Source organism: Ursus arctos, unplaced genomic scaffold (assembly GCF_023065955.2).
Source record: "Ursus arctos isolate Adak ecotype North America unplaced genomic scaffold, UrsArc2.0 scaffold_25, whole genome shotgun sequence".
Taxonomy (NCBI): domain Eukaryota; kingdom Metazoa; phylum Chordata; class Mammalia; order Carnivora; family Ursidae; genus Ursus; species Ursus arctos.
The window spans coordinates 38,265,506-38,288,112 of record NW_026622930.1 but is presented as its reverse complement, the minus strand read 5'-3'; the positions used below and the strand labels follow the sequence as shown (position 1 = coordinate 38,288,112).

Here is a 22,607-nt window from a genome sequence, read left to right as displayed (position 1 = left end):
AACTCTTTACACTACATACTTACATAGCTTTTGAGTTTTTATACTAGGTATGCATTACTTTTATAAAGGGGAAAAATTAAAAAGACTTGTTAAAATTCTGAATAAAAAATATTTTAAAACAAATAGGATTCTAAAGTATAGTAGTTAATACAAAGACAATGGTCTACAGAAAGTACAGAAAACTAACACATTTTATTTTTATAATATACAATAAAGTTCCATTAGTAAGCCTTTGTTTCTTTTTTTTTTTTTTAATCCCATCAAGAAACATATAACTTTCTTTCTTCTTAAATTGAATCCTTTCATAGTGTTCCGTATCAGGAATCTGCAAGTTTACTTAAACTGAATAAGGTTCTTCAGGGGAAAATAATGTGGTTTTTTTTTTTTTTTTGGTTTTTTTTTTTAAAGATTTTATTTATTTATTCGACAGAGACAGAGACAGCCAGCGAGAGAGGGAACACAAGCAGGGGGAGTGGGAGAGGAAGAAGCAGGCTCACAGCGGAAGAGCCTGATGTGGGGCTTGATCCCACAACCCCGGGATCACGCCCTGAGCCGAAGGCAGACGCCCAACCGCTGTGCCACCCAGGCGCCCCAGTAAGCCTTTGTTTCAAAATATTTATGTCTTATAATAAATTTAACCACTAGGATCCAGAACCTAAAGCCATATTGTAAAAATTCTTAACATATTGAAAACTTTTACTTTGAAAAGCAACTTATTTTAGGCCAGTTTCCCCTAGAAAAAAATAAGATCTTAAAAACACAAAGATGGAAATGATTTCAAACGTATTTATCTAATAGGAATTTTATATACTGAGACTATATTATGCAAAACTCTGTAGACTATTTGGATCTGAATTAGAGAGATCTGACAGCACTTGTATTTTTCTTTTGATCCTCCTATGATCCCTTTTTACCGAAGCACATAACAAACAAGACCCGATTCATTATTTTGCTAATACAAAACACTACTTTAAAGCAACAGTGTCTTTAATTATAAATACTATAAATTATAAATAACAGAAACCTTGAATAAAAAATCTAGTGACAATTACTGGAAGTTCATTTATTTCAAATACTCACTTACTACAGTTGTCTTTGATCTCTTTACTATGTTTACAGTAATGACCAATTTCCTCATCTGTTGTATTTATAGTTTCATGTATCTTACAAATAGTTGCCTTGTTTTCTTTAATATCTTCAAAGCATTCTGGAAAGAAGAAATGTTTATTTTTAAGGTAGAAATCATAAATTCAAAATTAACAAATACAGAAGAAAAAGGGGTATGGCACCTTACCTAAAAGAAGGAGAATTAGAGAACTGAGAGGAAGTGAGGCTTGAGATGGGAAGGCCCTATACTAAAAAGCACAGAACCAGAACCAGGCTTGCTCCTAGACCCAGAAGCAAAGGATTTGTGTTTGGGATGGGAGAAGTACATCTGAAACTAATATTATACTGTGTTAACTAACTGGAATTTAAATAAAAACTTAAAAAAAGAAAAGGAAGGAAGGACGAAGGGAGAAAGGAAGGAAGATATGTCCCTGTTCCTCATCTTTAACATAAGAGGGCTAAATTAAGTGATATCTAGGATCAATGGCATCTTATGACAGTATGAGTTCATGTAAACATTTAGTCATCTATGATACTAACTTGTTTTGGTTTTGACAAATGTAAAATTTCTCTTCATCAATTCCACATTAATTAATTATTAAATACACCTTCGACTCACTTATTCCTTTGTTACTAGTGAGTAAATATAAGATAAAAATATAATTTCTTAAATATTAAAATAAATTCTTATTTTATCTGCATTCTTTTTTGTTGCAGAAAGGTAACCAAATTCTACCTTTTAGAACTATCAAGAATTTAATGGTTCTATTTTATGATAGCTTTTATGTAGGATCTTAAAATACTATATTTATGTAATTTGCTTTGCCATTTCTATCATAATACCATTTTTCAGAATTATTCCTGAATATGGACATCCATCATTCCTGGCCCCTGACTTTTGGTGAGGTCTAAAAAGATTTTAAAAATTCATTCATGTGATCCAAAATCTATAAAGAATTTATCAAGCTCAACACCTAAAACCCAAATAATCGAGTTAAAAAATGAGAAGACACAAATAGATATTTTTCCAAAGAAGGCATACAGATAACTAACAAACACATGAAAAGATGCTCTACATCATCATCATCAGGGAAATACAAATCAAAACTACAATGAGATGTCACCTCACACCTGTCAGAATGGCTAAAATTAACAACAGATGTTGGTGAGTATATGGAGAGAACATTCTTACACTATTGGTGGGAATATAAACTGGTGCAGCCACTCTGGAAAACAGTATGGAGGTTCATCAAAAAGTTAAAAAGAGAACTACTCTGTGATCTAGCAATTGCACTACTAGATATTACCCAAAGGGCACAAAAATACTGATTGGAGGAGTGACTGGTTGGCTCAGTCAAGCATCCAACTCCTGATTTGATCTGAGGGTGGTGAGATGGAGCCCTGGGTCAGGTTCTGTGCTGAGTGAGGAGCCTGCTTAGGATTTTCTCTCTCCCTCTGCCCTGTTCCCCACCCTTCCTCAAGGGCTCTCTCTAAAAAAAAAAAACTGATTAGAAGGGGTACATGCACCCTGATGTTTACAGCAGCATTAACAACAATAGCCAAATTATGGAAAGAGCCTAAATGTCCATCCACTGATGAATGGATAAAGAAGATGTGGTGTAGGGTCACCTGGATGGTACAGTCAGTTGGGCATCCCACTCTTGGTTTCAGCTTGGGTCCTGATCTCCATGTTGTGGTACTGAACACCCCCACCCATTCTGGCTCCGTGCTCAGCATGGAGTCTGCTTGAGATTCTCTCTCCCTCTCCCCCTGACCCTCCCATTCATGTTCTTTCTCTCTCTCATATAAATAAATAAATCTTTAAAAAAAGATGTGGTGCATATGTACAATGGAATATTACTCAGCCATAAAAAAGAATGAAATCTTGCCATTTGCAATAACAACGACAGAGCTAGAGAATATTATGCTAAGCAAAATAAGTCAGTCAGAGAAAGACAAATACCATAGTATTTCACTTATATGTGGAATTTAAGAAACGAAACAAATGAACATAGGGGAAAAAAAGAGAGAGTGAGGCAAACCATAAAACAGACTCTTAACAATAGAGAACAAACTGAGGCTTGCTGGGGAGTAGAGTTGTGGAAGGGATGGGTTAAATGGTGATGGGTATTAAGGAGAGCACTTGTAATGGGCACCCACCAGTGTTGTATGTAAGTGATGAATCACTAAATCCTACACCTGCAACTGGTATTACACTGCATGTTGAGTAACTGGAATTTAAATAAACTTGATGCTATAAAAAAAGCATAAGTTTAAAATTCACTCATATGTTTGGAATAACCTGTTATATGAGAAAAATAACATTTTCAACTGTGCTTAATTAAGGTGTTACATCTGCTTAAAGCAAAATTCTTCAACACAAAATAACTGAATGCTGAATACAGAAACTTAGGGCAAACAGCTTAGTATTAGTCACTAGATAGAACTAGATCAAAAGTTATAATCCCAACTATAAGTTACCCTAAACAAGGCAACTACTTATTATCTTATATGCCATAAAAAACTTAAAAACTAGAATAACTTCACCATGCAAAACGACTTACTATTAATCCGTTGAAGCATATCTTCTTTAGTACTTACATCTTGCTCATACTGGAAAACTAAAAAAAACAGTGACTTCATTGTTAAAATGTTAAATGATAATACAAATAGTTCTTTATTTCTTTATTTTTATTTATTTTCTCTTTGTACCTACCAAATTCTAGCAAAAGTCTGTCCAAACTGACAAATAGGCTGTCATTCATCTTGGATACTACATTAAAAAAAAAAAAATTGTAAGTAAGGATTTTCTGAAGTCATATGCAAAACAGCATATATCCGTTTGGTAACAACCTTTTTAACCAGGCCTTATTACAGAAAAATGTGGGGGGAGCAAGAACTGAGGAGGAGAGACCCCTTCAGCCCAGTCCTGGGCACAGCCCCAGGAAAGCACTTAATAACTTGCTGAATGTCGTTGCAGGACTGAACTATCTGGGGGGCGGGGGGAGCCTTCATAATCGTTTATACGCGGTATTGCTATACGTCATTGAATATTCTGGAGTGCACAGACACCAAGATCTCAAAAGGATATGCCCTTTGAAATCATCTCTCTGAATATGCCCTTTCTCGGCGCGTGTACTCTACGCGTAGCAAGATTCCTAAAGAAAGTCTTTAACCAACACTGAGGTAAAACCAAGCGAGAGTGCAATTTTACACTTAAGAATTTACCACCAAAAATCCAAGAAGTGGAGGTTATCACAGGACTGCCAAATCGCCTTACAAGATAGGCCTGCGGCGGGGGTCGTATTACTTGTCACGCGCAGATTCGAGGAGCCACTCTTCCCGCCCGTTCTGAAGCGCGAAGTTCGCTGACGTCCAACACCCTCACAGCCAACGCGCTTCCCCTCACCCGGGTCGCTCCCCAGCCCTCCAGCCGGGCGGCAGCGCCCACAGCTTGGGCGGCACTGTGGCGAAGGAGAAGGCCACGCGCCGGCAAGCCCTCACGCGGGCGCTGGTCGAACTCTGGGGGCTGGGCCCGCCGCCCCGCAGATCCCTCAGAGCCGTCGGCCCAGCGAATAACCGCCACACGCAGATCCTTTTCCCACCCACCTCAACGGCCCCTCCGGGACACGAACGTTTCATTCCCTCCCTTCTCCGGGTCCCACGACTAGACTCACGGTTGCGAACGCCGGGTACTCCACGCAGAACCTGACACTGAAAGGCGGGCCGGGGTCCGCCTCGGCCTCACCCAGCCCCGCGAGACCCCGCGAAGCCGGCCGCGGGAGCAGCAGATCACGCTGAGAGCGAGATCGAACTCCCCGCGAGAGCAGCACTGCGGCAGTCACCCCTTCCCCATGGGCGAAGCGTGAACCGAGCACCCTAAAACCCCAGAAGTAGTGCTGGAGTCAGAGAGGGAACCTGTCAGGGATTCTCCTGTTGCCTTGATGTTGTTTTAAGACGATTCATTCCTCTTGTAACAGTTTAAAAAGGAATTTTCGGGAAGAGCAGTAAAATTGATACTATCCTAACGTGAGAGGAAAAAAGAATCAATCATCAGAATTCAACTTTGCATTCAGAATTTTCCTTTAAAAGCAAGCATAAGAATTCAAATACATTTTAGTTCAACATTCTGAGTGACTCATTTGTTTAGTTTCAAATAAAATGCACATTAACATTTTTTTGTCCAAATGCTGCCTTTAGATAATTTGTGCTCTTAGAATTTGTCAGCATATCCAAAGTGAAAAAAAAAAAGAGTAGAGAAAAAATAATTTAAGCAAATCAGCCCCCAAATTGCTTTAATTATTAATATATTTCTGGTAAAGATTTTCAATACTAAATGATCTAAATAATTGCCTCAACTCACCACAACCTAAATTCGCAGATTATTAAAATGCAAAAGAAACTTTCAGAGGTTGTTCTTGCTTAAATACCTCAGATTATGTGTGCATAACTGACTTTATTATGATGTGATGTAATGTTGCTCATTTGTATTAATGATAGTAAGCCATCAAAACTAATGAAGTTTGATGATGTAAGAGATTTAACAGCTTTATTCTTATACTTGTTTATGATACATTTGTTAATCACCCCCTTTTTAGGAAGGCATAAGGGCATAAATATAAAGGTTAAAGTTATTTAGTCTTGCTGGTACTACATTGCTGTGACTGTCAAGACAATTTAATAATTTGGTCAAAAGAGTTGATTTGGTTCAACATAACAGATTTTCTTGTAAAAATTTGTGGAAACCTAGAAACACCACCTTACTGACACCTGAAAATCAATTTATTTGCATCTAAATTCACATCTATGCATATCCTAATTACTCTCACAAAAATACAACTGTGTTCTACCAAAACCACTACCACCAATTCCATTCTAAAAAATCCCTTCTGGAAAGCAATAAAGATAAGAAGTTCCATCTACTGAAGAGTTTTAAATAACAAATTTTATTCTTCCCTCTCTATCCCCCCAGTGAAATATAGAGCACCATTTGAAAAATTATAGACCTTTGACTCAGGTAAACATTTATCTTAACAAATCATTTTCTAGGAAAGTAATCCTATAAAAATCCCTCCCTACCTATTAATAGCACCTTCCCCTTTGCTCCAGACATGCAAATCAGAATCTGAAGAAATTCTTTATTTAAACCTGCTCTCCATTCCAATTGTACTGTATTCTTTTTTTTTTTTCCTTTTACTGCTAAATCTATCCAACAGGAAACACATCTTCTATTTACTATAGCTTCCACTCCTTCCCCCATTGACTTTTTAAACTCATCTGCTATCCCCATCACATTTAACTGCTTTCTCAGATAATCAATAAAATATTTTTATTCCAAATCTAATGGTCTTTTCTCAGCCTTCTCCCCACACCATCTTTTTTTCTAACTCTCCTCCATATTTGGTCCTATTAAAGGTCTTTGCAACCTTGACTTCCAAGACACTACTCTCATAGTTCTCTACCTCTCCTACTTGCACTTCTGATTTTGGCTTCTACTTCTTTACCTTTTACCATCAACTATGGACTCTTATCAAAGCCTTTTTTTTATCTCTACCTTTCTCTATACTCGTTTCTTTGGATAATTCATTCTAATGACTTTAGTTATCACTTCTGTGCTTAAAATTCCCAAATCTTTATTTCCAGTCCTATCTCACCATCTGAAAGTTATAAAAATATTTACATTTACATGATTTTCCGTCAGTCTGGGTCCAATCTGATCCAAATCCAAAGGCATCTCTTCCTTTCCCTCTAACACACCTGTCTCAGTAGCACAGTAATTCCCCCCAAAATCAATACATGGAAAGTTGGTATCTTATACTCATTACTCTTTTCATTTCAATAACTATTCACAAAGTCTTGATGATTTTTTCTTTTTTTTAAAATTCAATTAGCCAACATATGTAGTTTTTGATGTTGTGCTCGATGACTCATTTGTTGCATATAACACCCAGTGTTCTTTGATATATCCTTCGTATATATCCAATCAACTCTATAAACCGTTTTTGTAGGAATACAGTTATGGATTCAACTTCTGGTTCTGTCACTTCTTAAGTCAAAACTTCAGGCAAGTTTCTAACCGAAGCTTAGTTTTCTCAAATGTAAAGTGAGAATCAATAACTCCAACACCTTGGGGCTCGGTTGGTAGAGCATAGAACTTTTGATCTCAGGGTCATGAGTTTGAGCCTCATGTGGGGCATGGAGATTACTTAAAAAAAAACTCCAATATCTTGGCTTCTGAGATACAGTATTTACCTGTTTTTTTCTACTATTTCTAATAATTTATCTCTTCTTTCAGAATCATCCTCTTCTATTGAATCATGAAATATTATAAATTCCTTAGGCTTAATCCTAGCCCTTTTCTTATTCTGTACTCTATATTAAAGTAATTCATCCCTGAACTCAACTTCCACTACAACTACTATACAGATGACTCACAAATGTATATCTCTAGCCCAGACCTCTAATATCAATCCACATCCTTAGTGGCAAACAACAGAAGGTTGTTCTGGCTGGTGTAAGCAAAAACAGAATTTGTTCAAATGATAACTGCCTATCACAAAATCCCCAGAATAGCTAGAGAACCAGACTCAAAGGCAACATAGCGAGGAGCAATGCCCAAGCTCATACCACAGAACTGGAGGTCAAGACAACACAACTACAACCAAGCACTAAGGACTGCAGTTCAAGCCACTACCACCAGCATGAGATGCTTCTGTTACTTCCATTACCACAACTGCCCTACAAACTTGATCTTATTTCAACTGCCATCACTGCCAGAGGAAATTCTTCCTAGGGCACACTTCTTTGTGTCACTTACGTCCAATTCAAAATTTCGGGCAGGTACATTTGATTTGGGGAAGCCTAGGCCACATGCTCCATCTCTTGTTTCCCTCAGACTGAAGGTAAAAAAAAAAAAAATTCTCCAAATATAAGTGAATTTAAATGCTAGAAAGTAAAAAAAATAACAGAAACTTTCTATGATACCTATTCTCTGAGTCCAGATGCAAATATCTTAAGTGCCTACAAAATAAGCCAAAACACAATTCATATTTTTCCCTCCACTAATGCTGGGCCTTTTTTGTTATCTCTCTTTCCATAAATGTGACCAGTATCCATTTGTATGTGCCATAAATCTAGGTATCATCCTCGACAGTCTTCCTCTCATATCATCCCCCATATCTAATCTATCACAAACCCTACCAATTTTATCTCTTACATATCTTTCAAATCCATCTATTTCTCTCCATCGCAATTGCCACCATTTTAAAGTCCAGGTTACCATCATTTTCTCACCTGGATTATTATAGTAGCTTCCAAACTAGTTTTGCTGCATATCTACTCGGGCCCTCCAGTCCATTCGTCATCCATCCTTCAATGGAGTGATTTTAAATGCAGATGTATTACTCTCTCTTTGTCTTTGTCTTTGTCTTTGTCTTTGTCTTTGTCTCTCCAATACACACATACACCTTAGAACACTTCAGCAGCAATGACTTCCTACTGTTCTAAGGACAAAATTCTTATCATGGCTTATAAAGCCCTCTATGATCTTGTCCCTATCTATCTCTGCTTCTTCATATTATACCAACCCTATTTTCTTCCCTGCAATCCAACCTTACAGACCTTCTTTCAGTTCTTAACATGTTCCTTTCTAGACATTACACTTGCTGGCTGCTCAGCCTGGAATGTTCTATCCTTCATTTGATAACCTCCTAATCCTTCAAACCTCAACTCAAGTATTGTGATGCTCATTATAAACTCTCAGAGTTCGTGTATTCATCCTTCATAGCCTTTAACATGATTACAATTCTACATTATTTGTGTAATTATTGTATAAATATCTATCTCATCCATTATACTGTAGGCTTCCTAAGAACAGACCCAATCCCCTCTGTCCCCTCTCCCCCAACACACACAAACATCTTGACAGACAGAAGGAATCATCCCAATTCAATTCACATGCAATTATAACATAATAATGCCACCTCATTCTAAGAACAGTCCTTATAGGGAAAACAGTCATAGAAGAGGAAGTGAAGCAATTTGAATCTGACACAAATTTATTTACATGAATGGCAATCAGGTCAATGAAAAAAACCAACAAGTTTAAAGTGTGCCCAAATTTTCAAAAATGCATGATGAAATTTACATTTTACTATTACCTTTATGTATTAATATTAATCAAAACAACTCCCCCTCCTTTATGTCCTCATTTGATCCCCTGTGGTAAGACTAGAGCTGCTCACCTTCCTGGCCAGATTAGGTTTGTACTTTCATCACTTCCTTGAATTACCACGTCAATAAAAATATGAGTAGCTATTTGACAACTCTGCTCTATTTTCTTGACAATAATCCTAATGCTAGTAGGTTTCCTTCTAAGTGCATGCAAACCATATTAGGCAAACAAAACTTTCCTTGTTCTTATAAATCTTATAGGCACCATTTAATGCTAATTTGACCCATTCATTGTTTTACTGTTCATGTATCTTTGATTCTGCTTTCGGTGCAATCCTGTTTCCCTCAAGTGTATCTACTTACTCCTAAAATCCTATTAAATGAGATCTTAAATTTTAATTTACCCCCTTATTCTATCCTCTACGTCACGTGATTCTTTAATTTTATTCCTTTTTACTCACCATTGTATGCCCAACAGCTAGCCAGTGCCTGACACAAGATAGACACTCAACAGATACTTGAATGAATGAATGAATGAATGAATGAGAAGTGCTCAAAAAGTGGTTATATCATTTCATATCTGAATTACTATAACAGACTGAAGACAACCCATACCCTTTGTTTCATTCTATATTCTTCCTATTCCATCTTACAACAATACTGATTTTTCTTGTATCTATGTCATTATGGTATCCATCTATTTGAAAGAAATTAATGATTGTATTGTCCTCTGCTTCAAATTGGAATGTCTGCACTATTTTAAGACCTTCTATAATTTGACCTCGACCTTATTTACCAACAAAATCCTTTTTTTAGCACCCAATTCCCTCACTGATCCATGAAGACACTATGCTTATTTAAACCTCCATGGCTTTGTGTTCAACGTTCCTCTCAACTGGAAAGTTTCTCCTTGACCTAATTAAATCAGTTGTAGAGAAATAAAGGCTTAGGACATTCAAGAGTCCCTTCTAAGACAACAGAACTCCTCTTTCTTAACAGAAGCCAATAACACTATGTATCTAGCACCCACAGGGCTCATCTCAGGGATGGCAAATCACAGTACTCCATTTCTGGAGCCAGTCTTTCCTCAAATGGTATGTGCAGATGGTGAAAGAAAAATGTTTCTCTAAGCTACTGAACTCCAAAAACGTTTTAGGGCTGGAGCTGCTAACTGTCCTTCTCTCCATATGGAAAAACCCACCCTATAATGAAGGCAACACAGACAAAAGCAGAAACAAGATATAGAGGAGTCAACTACTCCTGGGCTTTCAGTTCTGTAAGTCAAGAGATTCCCTTTTTGTTCAAAATAGTTTAAGTACAATTTATATTGCCTGCACTTATAGAGTCCTTTTAAATGCAGAGAAGTAGAGATGATAAAATTTTTGTGTCACTTCACATGCCATTTGAAAATTGACTGCATCAAATTTCTAAGCTTCAAAGTTAAATTTTCTTTGTTTAGTCTCCATCAATTAATTATAACCATGCCCTGTTTTAGTTTGTTTCATATTGATCCATGATTTCTTATACATATTTTATTTTCCCTGGAGTTTCAATTGTACTTTTCCTCCCAATAAAGAGAAGAATCATATGATTATTCAACATATCATTAAATCCCTTAGGTGCCTTACTACTTGTTAAATGCACTAGCATGATTTCTAAGCCCAGAGTAAACACAAACATTCTACTTTGAGAGACCTATACCTTCCCAGGCTAATCACTCAATTTCATTACAGACTATTTCTTAGGCTTCAGTCTGGGTGCATTCACAGGAGTAGGAGGGGATAGGAGAGGCCAATTACCACGGTCTTGCTCTGGATAATTTTTCAAGCTATGACCTCATTTTCTGCTCCTCTTCCCCTTCCAATTATCTATATCTACCAACTCAGGGACAATCAACAGAATCATTCATTTTAAACAATAGTAAATGATAATTACTGCACAGTGCTATAATACAATGATGCCTTCAAAATCTATGGAATTGTATAGGACTTAAGTCCTTTACAATAATAACCTCAAACCATGATACTTTTTCAGCTCTCATATCTGCTTTTCCTATATAAGGAAACTATAAATTCTTATTGACAGACATAAAAGAACATTTCAATAAATGACAGCCATTCCATGTACCTGAATGGGGATATTCAACATCATAAAGATGTACTTTATCCCAAACTAATCTATTTATGTAATGCAATTTGTTGAAGGAGGTCATTGAGAGGATGTGACCGCTGGTTGACCTGTGAGCTAGACCCAAGCACTTGGAGGCTCCTCAACACCTCCCCTATCCTTGGGATGCCTACCATTCCCACCATGGGAGCCATATTCAAGGACATGGCCTTGAGAGAGTAAGGTGTTATTGAGACAAACTGGACTGTATACATGACTAAACACAGTTAATGCCTCTATAAACTTTTAAGATTTGGCATGTGGGTACAGAGATCTACTCATCTTGTGCCACTTAAGACAAGCCTCACAAGTAAATTACCTTAAACCTGCCACCTACCAATCTAAAGTGGCCTGCCTGTTTCTTTGGTCTCTCTTGCCCTCTGTGTACAAGAGTAAGTTTCTTTCTTTCTTTTTTTTTTTTTTTTTATTACATCAAGCCGTACTTCATTATAGGCCACATTTGGCGAATTCTCTTCGCTTTATTTTTTTATTATTAACATATAATATATTATTTATTTCAGGGGTACAGGTCTGTGATTCATCAGTCTTACATAATACACAGCCCTCACCACAACACATACCCTCCCCAGTGTCCATTACCCAGCTACTCAGCAACCCTCACTTTGTTTCCTGAGATTAAGAGTCTCTTATGGTTTGTCTTGTTTCATTTTTTCCTCTCTTCCCCTATGATCCTCTGCCTTGTTTCTTAATTTCCACATATCAGTGAGATCATATGATAATTGTCTTTCTCTGGTTGATGTATTTTGCTTAGCATAATACCCTCTGGTTCCATCCATGCCATTGTAAATGGCCAGATTTCATTTTTTATGGCTGTGTAATATTCCATTGTGTATATATACTACATCTTCTTTATCCATTCATCTGTCGATGGACATCTGGACTCTTTGCATAGTTTGGCTATTGTTAACATTGCTGCTATAAACTTTGGGGTGCAGGTGCCCCTTTGGATCACTACACTTGTATCTTTGGGGTAAATACCCAGTAATGCAATTGCTGGGTCAGGGTAGCTCTATTTTCAACCTTTTGAGGAACTGCCATACTGTTTTCTAGAGTGGCTGTACCAGTTTGCATTCCCAAGAACAGTGTAGGAGGGTTCCCCTTTCTCTGCATCCTCACCAACATCTGTCATTTCCTGACTTGCTAATTTTAGCCATTCTGACTTGTGTAAGGTGGTATCTCATTGTGGTTTTGATCTGTATTTCCATGATATCAAGTGCTGTTGAACACGTTTTCATATGTCTGTTGGCCGTTTGGATGTCTTCTTTGCAGAAATGTCTGTTCATGTCTTCTGCCCATTTCTTGATCAGATTATTTGTTCTTTGGGTGTTGAGTTTGATAAGTTCTTTATAGATTTTGGATACTAGCCCTTTATCTTATATGTCATTTGCAAATATCTTCTCCCATTCTGTCGGTTGTCTTTTGGTTTTGTTGACTGTTTCCTTCTCTGTGCAAAAGCTTTTTATCTTGATGAAGTCCCAATAGTTCATTTTTGCTCTTGTTTCCCTTGCCTTTGGCAATCTGTCTAGGAAGAAGTAGCTGTGGCTGAGGTCAAAGAGGTTGCTGCCTCTGTTCTCCTCTAAGATTTTGATGGATTCCTGTCTCATATTTAGGTCTTTCATCCATTTTGAGTCTATTTTTGTGTATGGTGTGAGGAAATGGTCCAGTTTCATCCTTCTGCATGCGGCTGTCCAATTTTCCCAACACCGTTTGTTGAAGAGACTGTTATTTTTCCATTGGATATTCTTTCCTGTTTTGTTGAAGATTAGTTGACCATAGAGTTGAGGGTCCATTTCTGAGTTCTTTATTCTGTTCCATTGATCTTTGTGTCTGTTTCTGTGCCAGTAACATACTGTCTTGATGATTACAACTTTGTAATAGAGCTTGAAGTCCAGAATTGTGATGCCACCAGCTTTGGTATTCTTTTTCAACATTCCTCTAGCTATTTGGGGTCTTTTGTTGTTCCACAAAAATTTTAGGATTATTAGTTCCAGTTCTGTGAAAAAAGTTGATGGTATTTTAATAGGGAGTGCACTGAATGTGTAAATTTCTCTAGGTAGCATAGACATTTTCACAATATTTGTTCTTCCGATCCATGAGCATGGAACATTTTTCTATTTCTTGGTGTCTTCCTCAATTTCATTTACGAATATTCTACATTAATAAAAGAAAGGACAGAACCATATGATCCTCTCAATAGATGTGAAAAAGCATTTGACAAAGTACAGCATCCTTTCTTGATTAAAACTTTTCACAGTGTAGGGATAGAAGTTACATACCTCAATATCATAAAAGCCATCTATGAGAAACCCACAGCAAATATCATTCTCAGTGGGGAAAAATTGAGAGCTTTTACCCTAACGTCAAGAGCACGGCAGGGATGTCCATTATCACCACTGATGTTCAACATAGTACTAGAAGTCCTAGCCTCAGCAATCAGACAACAAAAAGAAATAAGCACCCGAATCAACAAAGAAGAAGTCAAACTCTCACTCTTTGCAGATGATACGATACTTTATGTGGAAAACCCAAAAGACTCCACCCCAAAACTGCTAGAACTCATCCAGGAATTCAGTAAAGTGGCAGGATATAAAATCAATGCACAGAAATCAGTTGCATTTCTATACACCAACAACGAGACAGAAGAAAGATAAATTAAGGAGTCGATTCCACTTACAATTGCACCCAAAACCATAAGATACCTAGGAACAAGTCTAACCAAAGAGGCAAAGGATCTGCACACAGAAAACTACAGGGGTAAGTTTCTGAACCAAAAATTGGTGAGCCAGCCAAGAAAACAAAGAAATATGCCTTGAAGAAGGGGGATCTGCTGAGGAAATTCCAAGTTGACCATTGACCTCTAAATGGGGCAGAATGGCCCATATGTCAGATGTTTATGGACCCCTGCATAAGTACACAGACACCCCAAAAATGCAAGTTGTTTTAATGAATGTGTTTGAGAAACTCTGCATAGTGCACTGCAGCAAAGAAGGGAAATAGACAGCTGCCACAGTGGACTGGCCTCTATTGTGGGCAGTTCAGCTGGCCATCAACGCCCAATGAGAGACTGAAGCTCAAGTTAGAAAGAGGGAAAAAGAGCTGAAGTTAGAGAAAGACAGGCAGTTGTCTGCTACTCTGCTAGCTTTGGAGCTGGGGACTAGGTAGGAGAGCGTCATAATAAGTTGGAGACCTTTGCATGCCATTTTGCAAAGCAAGGAGGGCACAAACTACCACAGATTAAGATCCAAGCACTTGTGACAAAGCCTGATTAGGACACTAAAAGGTAGAATTACTGGGAAAGTGAGGAGAGCAAAGGGAAGGATGTTGTGGTTATTGCCAATGATATAGACAGAATGCCCCATGCTCTCTGACCCCTAATACAAAGGACAATTTTAATTAGTAATTATCCTAGAATTCTAAAAATAGAAAAATATACCCCAAAACTCCTAGGAGAAAACTTGCATTCTTTCTTTGTCCCTTGAGGTTGTAAATTTATCATATCTGAAATGTAAACATCCCAACAGATAACTAAAACACTGACCACAATTGACTGAGAGTAGAGAAGAAAAAGGGGGAAAGAAGTTTTTTAAAATACAGACTGCTATAGAAGCTCCCTTACCCCAAATCTAGTCCGCCAAAGACTACTTGTAAAGGGCAAATATAAATCTTAAGAAATCTTCTCCACAAATATTAGTAAAAAGCTTTAGCCATGTGAGTGGGTAAACTTAATTTGTTCCATCAGAGACACATTTGGGTTCATCAGAGACACATTTGGGTTTTGTAAACTAGTGAGTTTTAGATTGTTATATTGTTAAAACTTCATGGATGAAGTTTTGGAATGAAAGCTATAGGGTTTCCGAATTTGTCTGTATTCTTGCATATGCCCGTGAATATATGTTATGTATATGTGATGATTTTCTGCCTCCAGAGGGTATTGCCAAAATTAATTTGTAGAAGAGTTCTATTTAATTGGCTTAAAGAAAAATAAGCTTTAAAATCAATAGTGTATTTATATAAAACTGAAACTTAATTTTATACATAAATTTTATATATAAAATTTATAAATATACTTTATAAATATTTTATATATTATATATTTATTTATTTATTTATTTATTTTATTTATTATAATTATATATATATAAAATTTATAAATATACTTTATAAATATTTTATATATTATTTATTTATTTATTTATTTATTTATTTATTATAATTATATATATATATATTACACATATTATTTATTATATATTATATTTATATATTTATATATTTATAAATGTTATAAATATATGTGTATATATTATATACATGTGTATATATATATATTACACATATTATTTATTATATATTATATTTATATATTTATATATTTATAAATGTTATAAATATATGTGTATATATTATATACATGTGTATATATATATATGTATATATGTATATATATTATATACATGTGTATATATATATATGTGTATATATTATATATAATTTATATTATATATAAATTATATTATAAATTATATATATAAATTTTATAAATATGTATTTATTTATCCATTCATCTACTGATGGACACAAAGTTCTTTCCATATCTTGGCTATTGAATATAATGTTGCTATAATAGGGGTGCACATATCTTTTAATTAGTGTTTTCATTTTCTTTGGATAAATATCTAGTAATGGAATTACTAGATTATATGGTATTTCTATTTTTAACTTTTTGAGGAAAGTCCATACTGTTTTCCACAGTGGTTGCACCAATTTACATTCCCACCAACAGTGAGTGCACAAGGGTTCCTTTTTCTCCACATGCCTACCAACATTTTTTATTTCTTATCTTTTTGATACTAGCCATTCCGACAGATGTGAAGTGATATTTCATTATGGTTTTGATTTGTACTTCCCTGATGATTAGGGATGTTGAGCATCTTTTCATGTGTCTGTCGACCATCTGTCTGTCTTCTTTAGAAAAATATCTATTCAGTTCCTCTACTATTTTTTAATCAGATTGAGGGGGTTTTTTTCTATTCAATTGTATAAGTTCTTCATATATTTTGGATATTAACCCCTTATCAGATAAATCATTTGCAAATATCTTTTCCCGATCCGTAGGCTGCCTCTTCATTTTGTTGATGACGCAAACTTTTTATTTTGATGTAGTCTCAATGGCTTACTGCCTATGTTTTCTTTTAGGAGTTTTATAGTTTCATGTCTCACATTTACATCTTTAATTCGTTTTGAGTTTATTTTTGTGTATGGTGTATGAAAGTGGTCCAGTTTTGTTCTTTTGCATGTAGCTTTCCAGTTTTCCCAACATCATTTGGTGAAGAGACGTTTTTCCCCATTGTATATCTTGCCTCCTTTGTCATAGATGATTTTTCTATTCTGTTCCATTGATCTTTGTGTCTATTTTTGTGCCAATGCCACACAGCTTTGGTTACTATAACTTTGTAGTATACCTTGAAATCTGGGGTTTTGATAGTTTAGTTTTTCTTCCTTGAGATTGCTTTAGCTATCTGGGGTCTTTTGTATTTCCATAAAAATTTTAGTATTAATTTTTTCTAGTTCTGTGAAAAATGCTGTTGGTATTTTAATGGGATTGCACTGTATCTGTAGATTGCTTTGGATAGTATGGAATTTTTACCAATATTAATTCTTCCAATCCGTGAGTATGGAATATCTTTCCATTTGTTTATGTTGTCTTTAATTTCTTTCATCAATGTTTTATAGTTTTCAGAGTACAGGTCTTTTATACCCTTGGTTAAGTTTATTCCTAGGTATTTGAAGTCTTTAAGTGTCTCTTTGGTTAAATGGATAACTAAGTATTGTATCACAGTGACCTATGATCCTATTTAATCAAGGTTTTAAGCTTTTTTTTTTTTAAGATTTTATTTTATTTATTTGATAGAGACAGCCAGTGAGAGAGGGAACACAAGAAGGGGGAGCGGGAGAGGAAGAAGCAGGCTCCTAGCGGAGGAGCCTGATGTGGGGCTCCATCCCAGAATGCTGGGATCACGCCCTGAGCCGAAGGCAGACACTTAAAGACTGCACCACCCAGGCGCCCCAAGAGTTTTAAGCTTTTTGATAATTTTGACAAATTTCCCCAAAAGAAATCTCTCAATAAGGTTTTATTGACCTTGAGCTAACTTTGGGGTCTTGTAGAGGAGTCCTAGAACGTCTCAAAAGATGTGCTCTCTCTCCTTATAAAAGAGAGATATTAGACTAATCAGGCTTATTTGTCATGTAAAATTACATGGAAAGAATTGTAAAAAAGGAAGTGATGCTAAACTTTAAGTTATTTCATTTAAATATGTTACTAATATTAGTGTCCCTGCAAAAGTATTTCATCTTCAAGGAGATTTATGAAAAAGACTCTGACAAGCAGAGGTTGCTGATAACTAAGATCGATTTGCTTTCACATGAGAAGGGTAATAACAGACCTTTCAAGTACTTCCACGAGACTATCCACACAGCCCCACATTATGTTATGAGATGGTAGCCTAAGACCTATCCCTGTTCTCCTTCCTCATATCAGTTAAATGGGCCTATTTTATTGATAATACAGTGTTAACATGTGAAGCCTTGCCTCTGCTGCTGGACACCTGCAGACTTTGCTGAAACATCTGTGAGGGAGAGGATGGGCAGTGAATCCACAGAAAACTCAGGGCCCAGGCACTGCTGTCAAATTTCTGAGTTGTTTAGCCAGGTAAGATGCATGTTATCCCAGAGGCTGTGATTAATGATGTGCAAGCCTATCCAACCTCTAAGAATATAAAAGAGGTGCAAGCTTTTACAGGGATTTGGGTGTTTGGAGGACTTTTATTCCCCACCTGGTACAGTGCCTCTGTCTCTTATACAGACCACACTGTCTTTCACATCCAACCTATAAGGCACTGACAGTTGCTGGCAATCGGAAAGCTGATGCCCTTGGTTTGGGTATGAGGCCTAGCAACTGACCCTTCATTAGCTATGCAGATTTTGTGCATAGAAAGAGCAGCCACCATAGCACCCAGGTGGGATAGCATATTGCCAAAGATGCTGGATTGCCCTTGAAAAACAGTGACTTGGTTAATGCAGTAATAGCATTCCTGTGCGTTCTAAACAATGCCTGAGACAGTTGCCAAGGAGGCTGGGGCCATCCACCAGAGTTCTCAACTGGAAGAATTGGCAAATTGATTATATTGACCCCATTCCTCAGAGTGAGGGTTCTAAATATGCCTTGGTTTGTATGGATACTGCATCTAGCCTAACCAAGCTTTCCCCTATGGCTGCACAAACCAGGCTGCCACCATTAGGGCATTAGAGAATCTGAGTACCATGTGCAGAGGCCTTCATCAAATAGACAGTGACTGGGAATCATGTTTGAAAGGTCATAATATGCAAGATGGATCAAAGAACCCAACACTGAATGGAGGTTCCATCTTCCCTATAATCCACGAGCAGCAGAGTTGGTAGAAAGCAGAAATACAATGTTAAAGCAGCCGATTAAATTACTAACAGGTAAAACCACCTTGGCCAGATGGACTACTGTCCCAGGCTTTAATACATTTGAATGATCAACCAGTAGAGCCTATTGTCCCATATGCCAGAATGGGGATTCCTGCTGAGACACCCAATACCACAAAGATATGGAAGTTGTAGGAAACAGCCATTGCCCCAACTCTCACTGTGGATCAACATGCTATGCTGCTGGCAGACAGCCTCTCCTCTGCTGTCCTGCCTGCCACTCCCTTACAGTGTGTTTAGTAAACTTCTATCTCCTTTAAAAAATAAAATAAAAACAAAAACACACCACAAAAAAAAAAACAAAAAAAACAAATATGCTGCTGAGAACACCAAAGCCCTATCACACCTGGGAAAGGCATCATCTACTGGAATTTACAATGGGATGTCTCACCAGGATGGCCAGATAGCCTCCAAATAAACCATCTCTATGCTAGTGGAATCCCTTACTGACTTCCCAGGGCATAATGTGGAAGAGAGGTATGTGTAAGATTATAAGAGCCAGTGATGAGGGATGGGGTATTGGAGAAGGTCATTGAGAATGCTTGACTACCCATTGACCTAAGAGCTGAACCTAGTCAACTGGAGTCTCCTAACCCCATTCCTTATCCTTGGAATGTAAGTTCTGCCCACCATTTCTACAGTGGGAGCCATTTTCAAGTACATAGCCTTGAGAGGGTAAGGCATTGTTGAGACCATCTGGACTGAATACATGATTGAACCCAATCAAGGCCTCTATATAGGCTTTTAAGATTTGATAGGCAGATGCAGAGATCTACTTGTTTTGCAGCTGCCCAAGGCAACACATAAGTAAGTTCCCTTCCTTATTAAACCTGCCACCTACCAATCTGGAGTGCTCTGCCTCTTTCTTTGGTCTCTTTCTGCCTTCCATGCATGGGGCCAGTTTGCAAACAAACAGAATTCCACAAAAACTCCCACTGGACTCTCTGCAGTGTCCAAAGTGTCAAAAAGACACTTGACAAAACTGACCTTTCATCTGGAAGGAAATATTCAGAGAACAGCCAAAAAATTTTCTTAAAAATGCTGAGGAATAATTTGACCTATCAAATATTAAAATGTATTTTAACAACCGTGATATCATAGGAATAAATAGACATACCAAAGAGAATGAAATGTTCAGAAGAATACCTATGTATTCTATGTATATATGAAATTTATGTACATATAGAAATTTAGTATGTAATAATGGTGGCACCTCAAATTCATGGGAAGTGAATTCATCAATCAATAAATACTGGCAGAAGAATTAGAAAATGATTTGATGGGGAAAAAACTTATGTTTTTAGTCTAAGCAGAGTAGGAGCAGAAAACACAGATTATTTATTTAATTTGAAAGGGAGACAATACTAAGTATGGCGCACAAAATACAACCAGATTTGATAGGGGCGCCTGGGTGGCTCAGTCACTGGGCATCTGTGTTCAGCTCAGGGCATGATCCCAGAGTCCTGGGATCAAGCCCCGCATCAGGCTCCTCTTCTGGGAGCCTGCTTCTTCCTCTCCCACTCCCCCTGCTTGTGTTCCCTCTCTCACTGGCTGTCTCTCTCTCTGTCAAATAAATAAATAAAATCTTAAAAAAAAACAAAAACCAGATTTGACAGATCTATGTAAAAGTTATAGACTTGCCAGGAAAACAACACCTAAAGTTAAAAGGCAAGTGAAAAAGTAGGAAAAATATTTGTAATATAGGACAGGGAAAAACAGATCTTAATATTTGGAGAAATATTACAAATGAATAAAAGGAAAAAATATTCCAATGAAAGGATATAATTGAGAAATTCTCAATGGGGAAATATAAATATAACCTTATTAAATAGCCAGGGCATGGGGGGAAATCTTATACTCTTATATAGTATGAGTAGAAGTAAAAATCCTTTTGGATGACAATTTGGAAATATGTATCATTTTTCAAATGTGTAAACACTTTAACCCATTCATTTCACTTCCAAGAATATGAAGGAAGACAACCTACTGAGTGGGAGAAGATATTTGCAAATGACAAATCAGATAAAGGATTAGTATACAAAACATATAAAGAACTGATACAACTCAATACCCCAAAACAAATAATCCAATTTAAAAATGGGCAGAAGACATGAACAGACATTTCTCCAAAGAAGATATACAGATGGCCAACAAACACATGAAAAGTCACTCATCATCAGAGAAATGCAAATCAAAATGACAATGAGATATCACCTCACACCTGACAGAATGGCTAAAATCAAAAACACAAGAAACAACAAGTGTTGGCAAGGATGTGGAGAAAGGGGAACACTCTTGCACTATTGGTAGGAATTCAAATTGGTGCACCATTGTGGAAAACTGTACAGCGTTTCCTCAAAAAATTAAAAATAGAACTACCCTACAATTCAGGAATCACATGATTAGGTATTTACCCCCAAAATACAAAAACACTAATTCAAAAGGATACCTGCACCCCTATCCTATTGCAGCATTATTTACAATAGCCAAACTATGGAAGCAGTCCAAATGTCCACTGATAGATGAATGGATAAAGAAGATGTGGTACGTATATACAATGGAATATTATTCAGCCATAAAAAATAGTGAAATCTCATTATTTGCAACAATATGGATAGAACTAGAGAGTATGATGCTAAGCAAAATAAGTCATTCAGAAAAAAACAAATACTATGTGAAATTCAAGAAACAAAACAAATGAGGAAAGAAAAAAAAAAGACAAACCAAGAAACAAACCCTTAACTGTACAGAATAAACTGATGGTTACTAGAGGGGAGGTGGGGATAGGAATTAGAGTACACTTTATCATGATGAAAAAGATAAAATGATTTACAAAATTTTTTTAAAAGAACTGCTTTTGCTGCAAAAAAAGGAATTTGAAAGAAAAAGGTTGGACAATGCATAAAGATGCTCATGCCTCATTGTTTATAATCGTGAAAAACTGGAATCAATTTAAACAAACATCAATAGAGACTGGTTCAATAAGTTATGTGTGTGTGTTGTGGAATACAATGCAGCCATTCAAATGATAACATGCATTTATTATCAGGAAAAATGTTCACAAAATATTATCATGAAAAAAGGTTATAAAATAGTGTAGATAATATAACAGCATTTCTGTCAAAAGAAAAAAATGTGTAGCTGTGTATGTAGGAAAAAGGTCTATAAAGATAGGCACATAGCACTATTAATGATTATCTCTGGAATAATGACATTACAAAAACTTGCACTTTTGACTCCATATAACCTTAATATATGGATATTTATTGCAGTAAGTATGTATTATTTTTATAAGAAGAAACACAAAAAAGGTATTTCCAGTAAGGAAAAACCACAACTAGCACTCCAGATAAGGAAACTACATGAGAAAAGAATCTAAATGTCAATAAATGAACCAGAGCAGAAAGAAGAATGGAGAGGAATGTGTGTGTCTGTATCTGTGTTCATAATAAGAATAGGCTGCCTAGAACTGTGTGACATTATTGTTGAGTAAGTATTCTTAAAACAGAAGGGGCGCACTTCAAGGAAAACTCTAGGCACCGTACCATTTCAGAAAACTTTTAGGATTGGTGTAACAGAGTGGAGGAAAGTGGGGAAGTGAAAATACTCTAGAAGTTTGATCTTATTTGGAT

At 36.5% G+C, this 22,607-nt stretch overlaps 1 protein-coding gene across 1 annotated transcript in view; it reads right to left on the bottom strand.

The window, feature by feature from the left end:
• Positions 1-22,607, bottom strand: part of CUNH14orf39 (chromosome unknown C14orf39 homolog) — a 131,368-nt gene that overhangs the window by 48,862 nt on the left and 59,899 nt on the right. The window contains exons 3-5 of the mRNA XM_057318688.1: positions 3,824-3,880; positions 3,672-3,728; positions 1,081-1,207 (exon numbers count right to left, since the gene is read on the bottom strand). Coding sequence (XP_057174671.1) covers positions 1,081-1,207; positions 3,672-3,728; positions 3,824-3,872 — 233 coding nt within the window. The 5' untranslated portion in view covers positions 3,873-3,880. The remainder of the gene's footprint in view (positions 1-1,080; positions 1,208-3,671; positions 3,729-3,823; positions 3,881-22,607) is intronic.